The sequence below is a fragment of the Anser brachyrhynchus genome, assembly GCF_964034855.1.
Source record: "Anser brachyrhynchus genome assembly, chromosome: 6".
Lineage (NCBI taxonomy): Eukaryota > Metazoa > Chordata > Aves > Anseriformes > Anatidae > Anser > Anser brachyrhynchus.
Window position 1 is genome coordinate 20,919,676 of NC_137700.1, and position 18,411 is coordinate 20,938,086.

Genomic DNA, 18,411 nt, shown 5'->3' on the forward strand with positions numbered 1-18,411 from the left:
GCGCCAGGGAGACCGCGTCATGGCGGCGGCGCTGAGGCGGACGCGTAATGGCGGCCGCAGCGCCGAGGAGGCGGTGTCATGGCGGCGGCGCTGAGGCGGCCGCACGATGATGTCGCGATACAGGCGGAAGCCGCTGCCCCCCACCGCTCTGGAGCTGTGAGTGGCCGCCGCCGGGCCGGGTCCCCGCGGAGGGCTGGGGGCGGCGGGGCCGTAGCTGGGGCTGGGGAGAGGGGATGGGGCCAGTCCTACGGGGTGACCGGGACAGGCGGCACCCCTGTGAGGCGTTTGTACCCGTCGTGGGCAACGTATTTAGTCGCCGACATACGATGCGGAACGTGGTTAAATCTCGAGTTTAATGTCTTTGAGCCGAAAGTGAGCTGAGGGGAAGGCTCCTTCGCTTACAGCTCCCTCAGCCGATGCTCGGGATACTTCTGTTGGCTCTCCTCCCGCTGCTGGGACTTTGCCCATCTCTCTTTCCAGGCTCCTAAACTTCGTCAAAGTGATAAGCTAGCAAATAACTGCTCCTAATTTGCTTAGTTTGGAGGCCACGCTTGTTCTGCCTGATCACAAGTCCCCTTTGGGGACAACAACATGGTAGCTGCTTATAGAGAGCTGCATCAGGATTTACGACAGCGCTTTATGTTTAATGGAAGACACAGATTTTTAAGCAAATACCTTTTAACTCCGTGTTTAGCCTAGACTTAGTTTTGGTATCTTAATTATAAAGCCTTGGTAACCTGAATTGCCCTAATAATAATAAATGGTTCAGGTATGCAAATCAGTGCATTCCTCGAAAAGCAGAAAGCCATGTAAAACTTGGGAGCTGTGTAGATATTTATTCTTGTCAGTAACATCAAGTTCTGCTCTTTCTTTTAGACAAGGACTTACAAAAGATGCCTTGCGGCATCATCCGCTGCCGGATCCACAAGATGAGGGGCGCCCAGCCACACCCACGTTGGAAAACTACGGAGAGATCTCAAGGTATTTGTCATACCAGAAAACGGATCTTTGTCTGAAGACAGCGAAAAAACAATACTCTGTGTCGAGCTATATTTACAGAAGTAATACATTCGGTACTCCTAGGCTTTACCTCAGAACTGTAGCATTTCAGAACATGTTCTTTCCATTTTGGACATCATAATAAGTGTGTAGCCATGTTTTGTTCCCATTTCGTAAATAGCCAGGGTCATATAATTTTATGACAGAAGCAAGTGGAAAAAAGGGAAAAATAATTCCTGAGCAGTGTAGAATTGGAACTAGAAATAGTATTCAACTTAACTACAGTAACTTGGGGAAAACTGATGTTCTCCTTGACCCCTAGATGTCCTACATCATTGAGGTTATTAGGAGTTAGCGTTAATACAATTACTTGTGTACTGTGGCTTCTGCTTAAATGCCGCTAAAGTAAACATTAACCCTATGAAAACTCTCTTAGAGAAGGATTTCTAGGAACTATTCTGATTTTGTTTTTGTACAGAATGATAAGACTGTTTAACTGCTTTTTTGTCATTGTGATGTTGTTGCTTTTTATTCCTTTTTTTGCCTCAACGTGTGCATTTCAGTGAGTCCGAAATCTCGAAGGAATCAGATTACCCTCCTGTTACTCCAACCGATCGTGGGAGTTCATGGTCTGCTAGTCAGAGTTATGCAGGAACCTCCACCGAAGACAGCTCGATCTTCTCTTGGGGCTATGATGTGAGTAGAACATAACCGTGCAAACCAAATCTACCACTGTGAGTAAAAAGATATTTGAAATATGATTGTAAATACATTTCACAATAAAAACAAGGGCCAGATCTGTAAATAGATTAAAAACATCCTGCTGACTTTTTCCCTATCCTTCCATACTCTCAGAACAAAACTAGGTTCATGTTATTCAGTTAATATTCTACATTCCCAATCTAACAGAGGAATGCAAATTATAATAATTATTCAAGACAGTCGTGTAAGAACTCCATTGTTAGAAAGCTGTACGAATCAAGAGGCGGGCAAAATGGCCTGGAAATACAAATCGCTTAGTGCATAAATGTATGTATACAACATAATAAATACTGTTATTGTGGAATCCAAAACATAAGCGGATGACTTGCAGATACTTGGTGTGAGTTTACCAAACTTCATTTTGTTGAAAACTTCTGGAACCTTGTATGCTTCTTAAAATGGAGTAAGCCTCCAAGAGGTTATTTTTGCTACTTTTTTTTTTTTTAATTCCCCATCTGCCAAAACAAAGCATGCTATTGCCTTCTGTGAGATGGAGATGGGTACTGTTTAGATTTAAAATACTCAGGAATGAGCCCCATTTTCTAGCTACATGAGAACACGTGAGGTTCTGAGCATCCTTCACTTCCCCAGTGTTGCAGACCAGTCTGCATCGTGTTTTGTTTTATTGTTTTCTGTGGTCATTATGAACAACAAATTTTCCATTTCATTAAAATGTTGCTGAGAATTATCCTTCCTGTTTTGGTTTATATTATGTAAATTACTATGCTTTTAATATAATAATATAGACATTTCAAAACATTTTATTAGCTTTTGTGTCACTGTAAGCTTATTATGTGGCTGTCATGAGTCCTAACAGCAGCCTGCCGTATCTCTAGGGGTAAGATTATTTAATGTCTTTCTATGCAAAAGACTGTATAAATCAGACTTGCTAAGCTTTAAACAAACAGACGTCTTTTTCAACATAAAAAAAAAAAAAGAGTTAAATCTTCCAAATGCTATTCACTAAGTCTTTATTGGATAACTTTCCTTTCTAGGAATTTGATAAAGCTGCCACGCAACAAGTTCAGCACATGTTCAGACAAATTGATGAGCTGCTCTATGAACAGAAAGAAAATGTACACGTTGAGGGACTGCAGGAAGAATGCCAGCAGTGGACATCCAACTTTCCTCATCTCAGGTATTTTATTAATAGGCTAATGTCATTACTGTCACAGATTTATAATGGGGTGGGGCTGGTAACAACTGCTTTTAAAACAACATTAAGAGCAGGGTGGTTTTATGCAATTATATAGTACATAGGGATAAAAAGGTCACTCTGTTAGTATGCCTGCCATTGTCATTAATAAACAGTACACTATCTTAATTTGGTTCCTTGCCAGGGGATTATTGCTACTTGCAACTGAGTTAACCTTAATATAACAAAATTTTCTTTGAAAAGATGTATGTTATAGCTAAAACCCAGGAGCTTAAAAATAATTTTAAAAAATCCTACTACCTCGCTCAGCCAGTCCTTAAGGCTATCTGGAAGCTTCAATTTGAAATCTTCATTACATATACTTGAACAGTTTTGTCCATATTCAAAAGTTTTACAATTAGCAGGGCCTGAAAAGACAAGCAAAATTTTCTTAATGGATTTAACAGACTTGAAGCAACCTGTAGTAGGAAAAACTAAAACAACACTTAACTATTCCCAAGAAAACTGCAGAGCTTCCCAGTGGAATTTGTAGGATTTCTTGCTGTGTGTTTTTACACGCTGAAAGAATCTTACTTTCTGTGCTTTCTGATGTATTTATCCTTTGCTTTTGCCCTGGCAGGATTGTGGGGAAGCAGATAGTGATCCCCACAGATGAAGGGTACGGATGGTATTCGAGTTCACCTTCTGCCAGTTTAGGTTCATCGGGTGTAAGTTCATCACAAGAAAAAGATTCTAATGAGTAAGTATCAGCAGTTGGTCCAGGCTTTACAAAGGTGTGAAGGTAATTTTTTTCTCAGTGGACTGCAGCAATTGGCTTCTTAAACTGTGAGCAATATGTGAAGATTTAACTTTTTTTGTTAGGCTGAACTTTGAACATAGCATACGTTATTTTCTTTTCCTTTTTAACTGAAAAAAGTATGTTCAGAATAGCAAGACCATCTAGGTGTCCTTGTTTCTCACTGCAGTAAACCAGTCACTAAGCAGAAATACCTTTTGTTACTGCTGACTTCTAAAAGGATATGTATGTATGTATTATATATGTATATGTTGTAGCTGGTTTTATTGTTAATCATGTGCTAAATGTGTGCAGTACTTTAAAAATACAAAATAGTACATTAGTGCTGCTTAATTTTTTTATTTTAAAATGTTTTAGAGGTTTTTAATTTTATTTTTTTTTATTACCTTTTATTGCTTGCCTGAAGTTTCAGGTTCCTTAGCAAGAATTTAAAATATCCAAACCAAAAGAATTTTTAGTGTAATGCATAAATTTGTTGGCTCTCCAATACCTGGCCTTACCTACCACATTGTCTCTCAGTCTCTTGGCTCACCAAATGCTGCTATCAGAAGTGGAATAACAACTTCTTTTCATTTCTGCTTTCTGAAAACTGTCGCCTGTTCAGATTTAGTGTTTTTGGCAAGAAGGTGCCTCTTTCTGTTACTCCTGTTCACAAAAAGGCCGACCGTTCCAAGTCTTCGACCTTGTGTTCTCCAGAGAGTGAAGAAGGTGAAGATGGAATAATTGTCTCTGAAGGTGTAATGGAGGAATACTTAGCATTTGACTGCAGAGATGTGTAAGTATTGAGCATAAGATAGTACCAGTGTCCCAGAATTTTTGCTCTTAAGGCTTACATATTTGGTTTTGCTGTTGATTCGTAAAGTATTTTATGATATTTTTTAATTATTGTTTTCCTCTAGAGAACTTTCAGAAGCCTGAGGTTGGCAGGGCACTGGGAATTTTCTTTATCCATCTCCTAGAACAATTTATTTTGCTATATTTTTCTAAAATTTCCATAGTTTCTCATAATAGCCATTTTTATTCCTGGTTTAAATAGTTCATTCCATCATAACTAAGAACCTACTACACATTGGCATATTTAAAACTTGTTTAAATGCTATTTATTTGTTCTACTAAGTCAAATTCATTGTTGTTTGTCATGCACTAGCAGCGTGCTTCTCTGCTTTGAACTGCAGTGTACAGATAAGCATTTTGGGTGGGATTTTGTACCTTTACAGTTTTTCAGTGGTAATTTAAGAATCAGTGTGGATTTGATGCTTGCCAAGAAAAAATTATCGCTATTTTTTATCTTAAGAAGAAAGGATTAAGGGTGACGTAAAGACGATTCTTTTTGCTACTTTATTCAGCCGAACAATATGAACATATGGCCTGGGTAGGAAGTCTGGATGATGTCAGCTGCTAAATACTTAACTGATTTTAATAAATAAAGCCTTTTAGCTGCGTGGATCGTGAAATTCAAACTGGTAGGTGTCATTCTTTGACCAGGCCAGAGAGACATTATTGCAGCAAACAATATTGCTGCCTTTATAAAATTTTGGTAAAATATATTATAGCTTCTTCTAGTGGTATCTCCTTTATTTCAAGGTCTGTAGCTTTTTGATGTTAAGTACTAATTAAAGGAACAGATATAGAAGCCATAACAACTGTGGTCACAACAGTATTTTTTCTTCATTCTATAACTTCGGCAGATGAACATAAAACTATTTCAAGCAGTCGTCTTCTAGGTTTTAAACTTCAAAATACCTCTTGCAATTGTGGAGGAGTCTTTGGCCAAGGTCCATTGCAGCTGTGAATTAACTGTTTTTGTTTCCTTTTTTTCCTTTCTGATTATGTCTAATTGTCTACAACTGAATTAAGCCCTTGCCCTGAGCACCTCCTGGATGTTAAAGCAGCAGGCTGAGAGTGGTATTAAATAGTCAGGAGTAGTAATATTCCTCTCTGTCTTCAGAATTCTGTAGTGAAATGGAGCCTAACAATGGGATGAACAAATATCCCTGTAACTGCTAACATTTATTTTTAAATGGGACTTTTATCTCCTTTGTAAATTATTTATTATTCATCAAGTATCATTTTTAGTGAGTCTGTATGGGGAAACCAAGGCGTTCAGTTGATAAAGCAATTGTCTCAGTCATTTCTCATTTAGGTCAGTGGTGGATTCTGGAAGATACGAGAGTTCCAGTAAGTATTCCAGAAATACTGGAAAAAATTGCTTCTTCAAGTCATTTGATGTTACTATTCATTGTTCTGTTGGCTCTCAGAGAACAATATTATGTGCTAAATATGAAATTTCTCCTGAAGTAATGTCTTCAATCTGTTTGGCCAGCTGCCTTGACCTATTTCAATTTTAGAGGAAACAGCAGAAATACAGCCTTAGCTAATGTGTTAATCCTATTAAATAATTGCAACAAAATTGCAGGAGATATATGCAATTTTATATATATATATATATATATGCAATGAGGAGATATATACCGTGTTTATGGTACATATAATGCTCACGTTTCTACAGGGAGGAGGAATTGCATGAGAGGAAAATGGGACTCTCTTCTGACAGACGGAAACTAGGGTTTCCTCCTATCTCTCCGTATTCCTGCATGAAGGATTCTGTGCTCACGTTTGTGTTTGATGATGTGTGGAGTGAAGTCCTAGGCTGCATGGAAGAGTTAATCCGCAGATGCTGGGAAGGATCAGCCTCTGGTAAGGATCACAGTTAAACTGAAGATAGAAAAGGGGATTTCAGTTACTCAGTTTCGCAAGGATGCAACGGGAGAGAGATGCATTTGGGAATCAGCTCTTCAGGGTAAAAAAGGTTGTTTACTTTGCTAGCAGCTTGAGACATGCCGTCAGAAGATTTCACAGAGCTTTGTGTTTAAGAGGACTCCTCTTTAAAACAAAAAAATGAGATTCACAGTACTGTGCACAATACAACACCAATAGTTTGTATTGACAAGGATTCTCTTTCGCTTTGCACAGATGATGAGAAAAACATCATAACAGTAGAAACGATCCGAGCAGGTTCTGGAAGCCCTTTGCAGTTTGATCCTTTGCCAGTGTTGTTGCCTCGCGTGCCACAAACTAAAATACCCTCAATGACATCAAATCTGGTAAGTATTTTAAGTATTTTTAGCCAGCCAGTTTGCATATAGATGAATCAATACAATATTACCTTGAGCAAAGATGCAAGTATGTCAAGGGACTGTTCAGATACAGAACTAGTTTGGATTTTGCATGGATGCTGACTGTCCTTTCTAACCACTTAAGTTCTGCTACTTCTCAGTTGAAAATTTTAATTCCTATTTTTCTCTTTAAAACTTAGTATTTTGTATACATATTGGACTACCACGTGGTGACTGCTCACTAATGATGTGGTTGTTTCTACATCTAGCAGAGTTTGAACTAAATTGTGAGATACAAGATTGTGTGAGAGCCCATTCTCACTAGCTTACTCATTGTTAACTGATGAAGGGAATAAAGAACAAATCTCCGCAAAGTTGTAAGATGGTTGTTTTTTTTCCCCCAGACACTGAATTTGACTTTGTGTGGTCTGCTTTAGATTATATGCTCCTAGAGTGGTGAGCACCAAAGCGTTATCTCTGTTCATTCCATTTTAATTCAACTCTTTCCTTTTTACTTCTTGTTTATTTCTACCCCATGTCTTCCTCCCATTTCTGTTACTGTACATGTAGTGCCCCAAAACCAGATGTGGCCGCAAAACCAAAAAGAGGAAAAAACCACCTCAAGTACGTATGCTGGAGAGATGGAAGCTCTGCTATTTTCTATGTGCTATTGCTATGGTGGGTGGAATTTGATGTTTTTCCAGATCAGTCTGTATTCCAGAAGAGTTTCCAGTTCTGTTCATGGCATAAAAGTCAAAATACGCTGAAAAAAATAGTTTTGTAAAATTCCTGGTTATAACCATTGTTGGAAGACTGTGTCATGAAAATGAGAGGCTCAGTTGGAAAATATTAAATATGACAGCATGGTATGAAACATTTGCTAAGCACCACAATTTGTAGGAAAAATGAAATACTAAGATGCCCATCTTAGATGGCAGAAATAAATCAACTGAGTATTTATCTCAGTGTCCTGAAAGAAATGGGTTCCTTTCCTTCAAAATGATTAGCAAAGACAAACTGTATAAATATGGGCGTATGTCATTACCAAACAGTAATTCATTACTGTTCATTCAAGCAGTATGTATTTTTTTTAATTTTTCAGGTAAATCTCTCTCAAGACTCAAGTAGCGGCTCTCAACGTAATCTAAATGGCTTGATAGTGATCCATGGGATCCAGTTACAGCAAAGGAATCTGCCTGTAATGGAGAAAACACTGTAAGAGCTATAGATTTTGTCTGTTGTTAAGTAGAGCACTCCCACAGAGAGAGGGATTCAACCCAAAAGAGTGTGAGATCATTTTCTATACTGGAGAAAGTAATTCTCAATTATTTTCTTTTTGCTAATATACTTGTCCTATATGAAATGGTATACTTTTGGTAGAGATTTTCTGTATAATTGCTACTGATTTATCTCTTTAGTGAACAGCTGCAGCATTAGTGGTAGCACGGACATCCCAAAAAGAGATGAAGCTGAGAATGATCTGTTCATTTCCTAGAGGTGGAATTCTATTAGATCTAGGCTATGGGTGTGAAAACTGTTGCAGTGTTTCTTAGTATAGAAGCTATAATTATTCATAGAATATATATGACAACTTCAATCAAAAAAGATCATAATTCAGTTTAAAAAAAAGTGTATTTATATGTAATAGGCTTTTTTTTTTCTTTTCCACTCCCTATCTATTCGAGCTGTAAATTATTTTATGTGGTTATGTGACAAAAACAACAGCACATCATCTGTGTCCACATATAACATCGGTAATGTCACATGCGGATGAGTACAGTGGAAGCAGGGTGGTTATCAGTCATATTAACCCTCTCTTACGGTTCTGTGTCTCTTTTGTTAGGGACCTGGATGACAAACGACCAGGCTCCAGTTCCATCCTCTCAAACAGAACGTGGCCAAATCGTCCCCCTCTGGAGCTCAGTACGTCATCTCTGTCACGGTCCATGAGAAGGCGAAACCCACCACCACATACCCTGCATCCCATCAACACGAGCAACTCTCGTACTGAAACCCCGCGATCTGTGGACGATGTCTTCAGGGGAACTCGCTTGTACGTTTCAAAACCAGTTTCTCACAGCAAATTACCACGTTTAGAGAACCCAGCTTATACAAATAACATTCAGTTAAAGGGAAAGAATGTGAATTCCTTGATTTAATACAAACAAAAAATGTCTAGAATATATTCATTTTCTTTGGTATAAATGATCTTGACTGTATTTAGTTAATCACAGGGATGATATACTCTTAAATAAACATATATGTGTATATATATGTATATGCACACACATTATATGAGCAGCTCCTGTTTTCTAAGCTAGGTGTTCATCTTCAGTTGCTGGGCTGAAATTAGCATTAAGCAATACTTTACCCTAAAGGTTTTTAAAAAAGAGCAGATAATAATGCCACCTCTGTGAATGGGCAGTCGAGATTCTGCCATTGTGCAGTAGCTGCCCAAGAGAACACCTTTATATATAACATCTTCATCCTGCAGTACAGCCACACAGCATGTCCTTTTGAACTGCAGATGATGAGCATTTTTACTACCAACTTGCTTTTATATATCCCCATCACCATGATTGTGATGATTTCTGCTTGGCATTGATCTTCAGACTCACTTTGCCTATCAGCTTAATATTAAACATCCTACAAACTATAAGTTGTTGTTAATAGATTAAATAGATTTCTGCCAAACTTCACCCACTGAACTCCTTTTTTAAAATCTAGTCTCCAATAGTCAGCCCTAATGCGAGCATCTCACCGCAAAACTCTGCATGCATTGCTCTTAGTTGTAACATTTTTAGCTTAAACAAAGCCAAACAAACTGTCAATATTGTATGTTTATGCAATGTCAAACATAGAAGCTTAGCTTTTCTTTTTCTTACTGGTGCGTTTCAGTCTGACTGCATATGAGCAGCTGACCTCACCCTCCCCGCTGCCACTAAGCCGAAATAATCTCCTACCGCCCATCAGTACCACCGACGTGGCAGAGCGCGTGGGCACTGCAGGATCCCAGAGGCAAACGGTAATAGGCATAACTATTTAATTTTACTATTGGACAGTCTGAAATTGTAGTTGCTGCTGATCCAGTTACCAAACCCCAGAGTTCCAGTTCGTTCATTGTCTCGTGACAGCAGCTGTAATACATGCACTCAAATTCTGCATCAGATTTGGCCAGCATCATCCTCCAGAGGTGAATTCAGTAACTCCAATTAATGCCACAATTTTCTTCCCGTAAGTAGGTGTAGGATAACTGACTTGGAAAATTAGCTTTAATTCCTAGGGTACTTAATTTAAAAGCACTACTGCAATATGAAGTCATCATAACTTTATCATCCTTCAATGCAGAAATCTCGAGGGAACTCCAGTCGAGCTCACAGTGTAATGACCCACGAAGATAGCCACCAGCAGCTACACGAGAGGCTTTTCTTACCTGATAATTTCTCCAGGCCTAAAACAACCAACGTGTTCTTGGTAAAGCATGGCAAATGATACCAAATCATCCTCATTTACTGAACTAGGTGCTTTGACACTTAGCAGAGAGAAACATTATTTGAGAACCAAATGTCACAGGTGATTGGTGCCATCAAGTTTGTCATGGGGTTAGAAACCCACAGGTTAGCAAAAACATCATTGCTTGGCACTTCAAAGAGAGAAATTCACTTTTTTGGGGGGACATGGGTCCTACTGTACTGCTCCCAGCCAGCTCCTAACTACACCTATATTCAGCTGGTGGTGCTATACTTTTCTTGAAGTATCCTAAAGAAATTTGAGATGTTTCTGCAATAAGCTAAGCATTACGTTAGGTATAACGTTTAATCTATCACCTGTACTGATACTCTAGCATCTTCTTCGAAAGCTTTGTAAGAATGGTGGTGATAGAGGACGTTTTCAAGCTTTATTGCATAGACTTCAGGAAGTGCTTTCTACAGCTACATTCACAGACAAAAGAGTAGGATAGTCTTAGTTGTTTCCTTGTACAAACATGCTGTTCTATTTATGAGATGTCTAGTCTGTTTCAGTAAAGCGCTTGTTTTAGTTTATTGAACCACCCACTCTGCTGCTGTCTCGTCCTGTCTGTCAAAAGTACTTTTTATCTAAGCTTCCAAAGCTAAAATTTTAACAGCAGCTTTTAAATAGCTGATGGTTTAGTTTCTGCATAAAACTTCAACATCCTTGACTTTAGAGTTACAAATGTTCAAACTTTCTAAAAACCTGCTTTGAAAGAGAAGAGTTTTCAGAAGTGGTAAGAGTCCCCCTAAACGCTTGAGTGGTCGTTCTAAGAGTGTTAGAAAAGTGTATTTTCTACCCCTGAATTTGATTTAACCTTCCTTAAACATGTAAAAGCTCTACTTAAACCTTTAGAACATCTTGCAAATCTGGTATCTCAGGGAATAAGTACATTCAAGTAGTTTTCAGTTGTATTATATTATTGATGTTTGCAGGTTTTTTCATGCAAACATAAGTAACTTGACCTGTCTTTACAGCCGGACCCACAGCGTCGCCGTTCTTGCACTGTTATTGATCACAGTAATCAATCTTGGACAAGCAGAGGATCAACAGATTCAGGTATGCTCATCAGTTATGGCATTTAATGAAATTGAGCAAGAGGTGGGCTTTTTGGGCAGCTGCCTATTTCCTACACTGAGGAAGTTTTTCAAAGTTCAATTTTGCATTTTAACTTTTTGTTACACAAGTTAGCCCTCGTGCCCTGGAACAGCTTTTTGGAATGCCAGCATTGTAGCTCTCACAGAGTTCACCCCGTTACCCTCAACACAAAGTCAGGTCTCACCTCCGCAGAGTGGGGCATGAGATGCATTTCTGAAAAATAGTTTGTCAAGGAGAGTTGCACTGGAGGTCTCAAATAAGAACAGCATGCTGAAAAGGTAGCATTAAAGCTTCAAAAGTTAATGGAAGCTACAAAGAGTAAGGTAGCAAGCACAGAAGTGATTATTAGAGGAAGGGAGGGGTCTTTTAGCTTGATTAATAGCCGAATGGCCAACCACCACTAATACAAGTGGTACAAGAGCCAGCCTGAGTTTAATAAAGACACTAAACTGAAATAACTTGGTTTTAATCAAGGTAGGAGTGTTCGCTATTAAAATGAGTATCTCCCCCCTCCCTGAACCAGCGTATTTAAATGCAAAATTAGTTTTATGACTGCTGCATTGGCAAAAAAAAAAAATCACTAAAACTTTGTAGATTTGAATACTTCATAGAGAGATGAAGAAACACAGCAGATCCCAGAAATGCAGCAATGATGAAAGCACAGACTTCACCCTGTAGGAAGGACAGTCACGTCTTCTAAAACTTACAATTTCCAGCTGATCATGTTGTTTGATATGTGATTACTTCCCTCTTAAGAAAGCCTCTGGCTAAAAGAAAGCAAAATACCTTGAAAGTTATTTGAATCTTTTTTGAAGTTTAAGTTTTTTGAAGCTACTGATTTACTGACAGATAGCTAGAATAAGAAGCCAAAAAAACCCACCTCATTTTAGCATTAAGATGAAGGAGCTGCATTTGGTACTTAGTTTTAATATCTTCTAGAAATCTAAAAGTTGTACATGATCTCTGTTTATCAGGTCTTCATCCACATGGCTCTGTGAAAGCTCAAAGTCGAAGTGGATCAGTCACAAAAAACAAACATGGGTTCTAACGTGTCATGAAGAAGTGTCCATCCATCCATCTCCAGAAATTCCTGAACCACCTCTCATTCTCAGCAATGTCAGTGTTGTTTACAGAGAGTCTTGAAACACCCTTCTTAGGAATAATCTTATTTTTTATATAAATCTAAGAAGCAACTGCCAAAGATTAGAAGGGATATACTTGCACATTCCATTTTCTACCACTAGGAAAAGCTGTATTCCAGTGGACAGTGAAGCCTAACTCTAGAAAATTTAGCAGATACTCATTGCGGTTTTCCCATTATTTATTACTGTTTTGTGACTGGTTCATGTTGTTACAGGCAGGTACTGCAGGACCTGCTGATTTGTCCATCAGCTCTACAAAAGATCAATCAGGCCTTCCATAGCAGTAGTAATTTAAGTTTTTTAAGCTATGTTTAAAGTTATATTTATATATTCAAAGCAATATTGTATTATCAAAAGCAAGCACTGCATATGATACTGCTTCTATGACTCAATTTACACAAGTTATGAATTCTGTAGTACTCGGCGGCAGATACTAATGCTGTTGCGTAGAAATAAGGTAGCAAAACAGATGAAGAGAACTGACAGCTTTCGGGGTAGCATACCACTGAACCCTCCTGTGTTATATACTTATAGCTCTTCCTCAGTGTCCGAAGAAGGTTTAAGAGGGAAAAAAGGAGTACCTTTATGTAAGTCCAGACTGTATCCAAAGAAAGCACAGTCTTCCTGGCAAGATGTTTTATGGTATATTCACAGAACAGGTCAGTCTCCTTTTCTAAAATAAACCTGCAGTTATGTATTTCTGCACTCCACCACAAAGGTCCACAACCCACAGCTGCGACATCGCTTTTAGTAGATGTGCTCTGCACCGTGTGACAGACATGCTAGAGATACCAGCTCCTTGCCCTTGTGGCTCCAAGGAAAACAAAAACATGAAATGGAAACTTTTCAAAATAAATGATTAGTTGAAGGTCTAACTCCCAAGCCAGACTGCAAGGGAGTGTAAAGACAAGCTGAGGATAACCACTTGTGTATTTTAACAGCTAGGATACTGCATGAAAAGGGTTGTTCTGTTATAATCCCAGTTAAAAGCACTTTTTCTACATTTCTTTATTGTTAGTATTTTCCAAATTACAATTCATAATGGAAAAAACTTGTCAGAATGCTTTCTGAAGTGGCTCCCCTAATTCTCCACCGTAAGCTATGCAGTCTAGCAAGTGTTAGTTGCACCTGGAGAACAGCTGGTAGTCTTTGATCTGGATTCACGTTCTTCAGTCCAGTTTATTCAAGCATGCTCTGATCGAAAAGAAAGCAAAGCAGAAGTGTGCAAACATAAATAGGATAACTCCTTCCTTTGCATTTCCAGAGGAAAAAAAGCCTTGATCTCAATCTAAATCTCTTAAAATGGATGCTAGAAAGGAGCCTGCAGTCACTAAACCCTTTCAAAAGTTTCTCTAACTGTTGAGGCTATCAGAACACTGTGCAGTGTAGAATTTAGTTATCTCAGCTGGAGATAAGCATGCTGTTTGTACCAGTGCCATTCCTCAGGGACTTAGTTTTCAGTAGCCCTAGTGTGTCAGAGTTACAAAAATACATAAACTTGAACAGACTTCTAGTAATGTAATATTTCATAGGTTAGGGGAGTCAGCGAGTTACAGAAGTGAAAGCAGTCTCTTGTAAGGTAACTTCTGATTTCTGTTCAAATGGCTGACACCAGAGACTTGTCCTGCACTGTTAGATACCTGTTTTGTGTAGCAACAGTTGTGTTCAAGGCCTGTGTGCTAAGCAACACAGTGATCTACTGAACTCTCTCAGAACCAGAATAATGTTTAAAGCAGCTAAGTAAATGGGAACAGAGTTCCCCTTCTACCTCTAGCTTCCCAAGGGAGCCCTGTTAACTTGTTTCTGATTTCTGTCACTGAAGTGATGAGGACCTTCAACTCAGAAGTAAGTGTTCACCTTGTGGCTCTTCAGCCTTTAAGAAATAATCCACAAAATAAAGCCAGCTTTATTCCTTTGAGCTACAGCAAGCTGAAAAGAGTTACCTTCAACTTCATACCCCTCCACAATACATAAAGTGGTTTAAAAAGAGCTGAAATAAAAACCCTTCAGAATATTTCCACGTGTTACAGGAGTACTTCACTTCTGAAGTGACAACTGGTGACAAACACAGTGCACACAAAACCAAGAGGCAGAAGTAACTAACCACTACCATCGTACAGTGCCTGGGGTGTGATGCCATTGAAATAACACATGATGCACCTTGAAGTTTTGGAACTCCTTGTCATGGGACATCACAAACCCTAGAAATACACAGAACCAGCCGGGTTCTGTGTCTTTTTAACTTTATTAGATCAGCTCAGCATGTTAGATGTTAGGAAAACTGCAAAGTCACTTACATACTTGTTGCAGCCTCATCTTCTTCTCAAGGCGTCTACTTACAGGCCACTGTCAACCACCAGCACAATTAACACTATAGCTGTAGATGCAGTAGAAGTGCACAGTATTAATTTGACTCAAAATCCTAAGAAGAGTTAATGCAATCAGTTTGTTTTGAGCAATTAGTTAGAAAACAGAGGGCTGGGAAAGCAAGATAGCACAAAATTCTGCAAAATCTTCATTTATTAAATCTGCAGTTTTCAAAAGGATTCTTATAAAACCACTGGAATATCTGAAAAACACCTGATGAGCTGAAGTGCAAAGAACTTTAAAAGCCTTGCAAGGTTTGTTAGAAAAGAAACCCATGAACAACAAAAAGATAAGGTTTAAGTCAGACACCACAGGAACTGTTGCGGAGGACTCTGAAGGTGCAGGATTACATTGTTTCCCCATCAGCAGCACTGATGCCCCCCCAAGTGTTCGGAGGGAACATGTTTCAATGCGACTTTAATAAACAGACAGGCATCCCAACCATCTTATCGCTTCCTTGCTGTAACAAAACTATTAGCCAAGAATCTGATCGTAACTAAAAAGCACCAAAGAATGTTCAACAGCAGCACCAGAATGCTTTGTCATTCACGATGCATTCTGCGCCCTACTTCCAAGTCACAGCAAGTTGGTGCACGCGCTCTGAAACAGTAGTCCAGAAAACCTTTGAAATTCTCCCAAATCCACATGTTTCCATACAAAATAATACCTCACATTTCAGCCTACGTAGTCCTTTATTTCTTTCCTTTCTTGGCTGCAGTCTTCCTTCCTCCCTTTTTAGGATTGTTCCCGTATTTTGCTTCCAGATGGGACAAAAGGTCATCCATTTCCTTTTTACGATCTTTATTTCTGCTCTGGGGGAGGGAAAAAAACACAAACCTTTTATTACTGCTCAACACAGATTATTCTAATGAAGTTAGATAGCTACATAAAACTCTGGAATGTACTAAGCAGGGAATACAGGCTACAGAAGGTGTAGTTCTGTTAAGCAAAAGCCTATTGTATCCTTTGGGCTCTATACCTGACTTCTGCAAGTATCAAAACAGAGGTAAATAACGCCATAAAAATACACAACTTAAGGCTAGGAAAAGCAAAGGAATTTCTAGTTTAAACCCCAAAACTCAAATACAATTTGAGGAATGGTTAAATGTCAAATCCTAGGAATCCCACTGGACATGAAGAAAGGCAAAACTGAAAACCAAAACCTAAACAGAATGTTTCTTTCCTCATTCCTCAAAATGTCAAAGCAGAATAGTAAGACTGATCAACTTTTGAAACCTTGTGGAATCCCCCAGAAAGAAAAAAAGCATTAACATTCCCTGTCTAACCACCTAAAAGTAGAAGTTAAATATTTTGATTGTGTATGCAGTAAAGATGAGCACATTAAAATAACTTAGTTAATTTTTAAAAAGATGCAGATAATAAAATCCATACCATCCTCTTGCCTATTAAATGAAGTATGTAGTTAGCATTAGGTCACATTTTAACCTCAGGAAGCTAAGAAGAGTTGCAAAGATCCAAACTGTAAAGATGCTCAGGGAAAACACAGATATAAGCCAGTACCACAAGTATCTTCAACAGATGCTAAAAGCCTTACTTGAATCAGCGCTTTCAAGTCATCTTCTCCATCACCAAGGCCCAGTTCTTGTTTAGACTTTTCTGCCTCTCTTGCTTCTTTTTCTGCCTGAAGTAGCAAATTAGCTTTTAGGAAAGTATTTTGCATGTTATTTGAGTAGTTAAAATAGTTGCTGAACACTTGATTCTGCATCTGTATACAAATAGCCACAAGTAAACACAGTTTCCAAGTTAGGCCACAGATCAAAGAGCCTGTTCTGGTTCCCCGATTGGGTAGAGCGAGGCAGGTTTTTTTTGCTGTTTCACAGAGCTGAACACGATGAGATCCCCATCCCCATCCCTTCCCCCCCCCGGGGCTCCCCCCGTGCCCCTCTTCTTTTGTCCTAGCAGCCATTACATGTTCTTTAAGTTGAAGGTTACTGTCACATGCACATATTGTACAAAGTGCCAAAAAATTAAAAATAATAAAAAAAACAACACAGTAGGTTGGAGAAGAGGTTCATTTATCCAGAATGTTATTTCACACTTGCCAATAGGCACGCATATTGTATTTCTGCCATGTACTCATCTGAACTCCAGCAACTTGCAGCTTTATAAATGAATGCAGGGACACACTAAACTGTAATAAGCCATAGTGAAAGATGCTGAAATAGGAGGAAGTAGTTGGCAACAGCCTGTCACTACTCAAAAACCTTTCACAGCAATCTGACTGAAATGAGTGGAAACAGTATTTTTGGAGGGGAGTTGGGAAACACAGGTGACTTGTGGTGGTCAAAGATGCTGAGCAAGATCTGTAACCCAGCAATCCTGTGGCAAACATCTGTCTTAAAAACAATTTCATTTATTTCCACCCAGGGAGAATAAAAGCTTATCATATACAACGTTTCCTTGTGATTGATACTCACCCGCCTTTTTCTTGCCATGACTTTCTGCTTAGACTCTTTGACAAAAGCTTTGTAGGATGGGACTTCTTTGCAGTCAATGGCTTTTTCTATGATTTTCCTTATTCTCGGTTCATCCGTATAGTCCACACACAGCACAGACTCCATTATTTTATCCATGTCACCCTCAAAATCCACGTACGCTGCTTTGATATCTGCTAGCTCCTGCTCCGAATCTTTGTAGGTCTTCTCAAAATCCTCAATATCTTTCACGGTGATCTGAAGGAGAGAGGGGAGGTATTCACAAGATCTACGGCTCAGTAGGAAACAAAACAAAAAAATACAGCAAGCAAAGCGGCACTTTAGCTTAAAACACGAGGGGTTTTATGCTGAGGGAGGGTGTGCGCGCCGCTGCTGACCTTCTTGAAGAGCAGCCGCCAGTACTCCTGCCAGTCCCGCTCGGCCCTCAGCGCCTCGCCCTCCTCGTCCACCGTGCCCTGCTCGTCGTACAGGGCGCGCTGCTCCGCGTCGCTCAGCACGGCGTAGGCCTTGCCCAGGATCTGCGGGGACAGCCGGTCCGTCAGTCGGTCGGTCAGTCGGTCGGTCAGTCAGTCGGTGGGGCAGACCGCCCCGCGCTCACCTGGAACCGCCGCGTCGCCTCCTCCTTCTCCTCGGGCGGGACTCGGTCGGGGTGGACGCGGAGCGAGGCGCGGTGGTAGCCGCGGCGGATCTCCTCGGGCGAGGCCCCGCGGCGGACGCCCAGGGCTCGGTACAGGTCGGCGGCGCCGAAGGCGGCCTCGCACTGCTCCAGCAGCCCCATCGCGGCGCCGCCGCCCTCAGCCCGCCGCCCGCGGCCGCGCATGCGCCGGGCGGGCAGGAGGGCGGGCAGGAGGGCGGCGCTGAGGGGAGCGGCGGGAAGCTGAGGGGGATCGGCCGGGCTGGGGGGGGCAGCCCCGAGCCGCAGCCAAAGGACGCCCCCTCGAGGCCCTCGCTTCCCCGCGGGAGGCCGGGAAGGGGGCTCTGAGTAACAAACAGCGCTGTGACCTCAGGG

The 18,411-nt window shown here is 40.2% G+C and overlaps 2 protein-coding genes across 5 annotated transcripts; one reads left to right on the forward strand and one right to left on the reverse strand.

Moving 5' to 3' along the window:
- Positions 1-16: 16 nt before the first annotated feature.
- Positions 17-17,360, forward strand: FAM149B1 (family with sequence similarity 149 member B1). Of its 3 annotated transcripts, none has more exons than XM_080598396.1 (15): positions 17-156; positions 877-981; positions 1,563-1,695; positions 2,757-2,899; positions 3,537-3,656; positions 4,318-4,488; positions 6,223-6,410; positions 6,687-6,817; positions 7,400-7,507; positions 7,932-8,044; positions 8,673-8,882; positions 9,728-9,854; positions 10,178-10,303; positions 11,317-11,398; positions 12,412-17,360. In XM_080598396.1, exons 1-15 carry the CDS (start codon positions 107-109, stop codon positions 12,483-12,485), a joined length of 1,881 nt encoding a protein of 626 aa, XP_080454522.1. In that variant the 5' UTR covers positions 17-106; the 3' UTR covers positions 12,486-17,360. The 3 variants fall into 3 exon arrangements, with proteins under 3 accessions (XP_080454522.1, XP_080454523.1, XP_080454524.1); XM_080598397.1 differs by having other exon boundaries at positions 7,400-7,453; XM_080598398.1 differs by lacking the exon at positions 7,400-7,507.
- On the reverse strand, positions 12,595-18,243 carry DNAJC9 (DnaJ heat shock protein family (Hsp40) member C9). Of its 2 annotated transcripts, XR_013953150.1 has the most exons (6): positions 18,001-18,243; positions 17,780-17,920; positions 17,385-17,639; positions 16,502-16,588; positions 14,877-15,758; positions 12,595-13,773 (listed from the first exon to the last, which is right to left on the reverse strand). XR_013953150.1 is itself a non-coding variant. In XM_080598412.1 (5 exons), the coding sequence occupies exons 1-5, from the start codon at positions 18,220-18,222 to the stop codon at positions 15,639-15,641; spliced, it is 825 nt and encodes a 274-aa protein (XP_080454538.1). In that variant the 5' UTR covers positions 18,223-18,243; the 3' UTR covers positions 12,595-15,638. The 2 variants fall into 2 exon arrangements, 1 of the variants encoding a protein (XP_080454538.1); XM_080598412.1 differs by having other exon boundaries at positions 12,595-15,758.
- Between the last annotated feature and the right edge of the window lie 168 nt (positions 18,244-18,411).

What these genes read in the sequence shown, in the direction of transcription:
- DNAJC9 (XM_080598412.1), bottom strand. Translation starts at nt 18,222, where the DNA reads ATGCGCGGCCGCGGGCGGCGGGCTGAGGGCGGCGGCGCCGCGATGGGG. An exon ending in GGCGGCTGCTCTTCAAGAAG is followed by an intron (nt 17,640 to 17,779) that starts GTCAGCAGCGGC and finishes TCTCTCCTTCAG; the next exon opens with ATCACCGTGAAAGATATTGA. An exon ending in TCATGGCAAGAAAAAGGCGG is followed by an intron (nt 16,589 to 17,384) that starts GTGAGTATCAAT and finishes TTGCTACTTCAG; the next exon opens with GCAGAAAAAGAAGCAAGAGA.
- FAM149B1 (XM_080598396.1), top strand. Translation starts at nt 107, where the DNA reads ATGATGTCGCGATACAGGCGGAAGCCGCTGCCCCCCACCGCTCTGGAG. An exon ending in CCCCCCACCGCTCTGGAGCT is followed by an intron (nt 157 to 876) that starts GTGAGTGGCCGC and finishes TCTTTCTTTTAG; the next exon opens with ACAAGGACTTACAAAAGATG. An exon ending in GTCTTCAGGGGAACTCGCTT is followed by an intron (nt 8,883 to 9,727) that starts GTACGTTTCAAA and finishes GGTGCGTTTCAG; the next exon opens with TCTGACTGCATATGAGCAGC.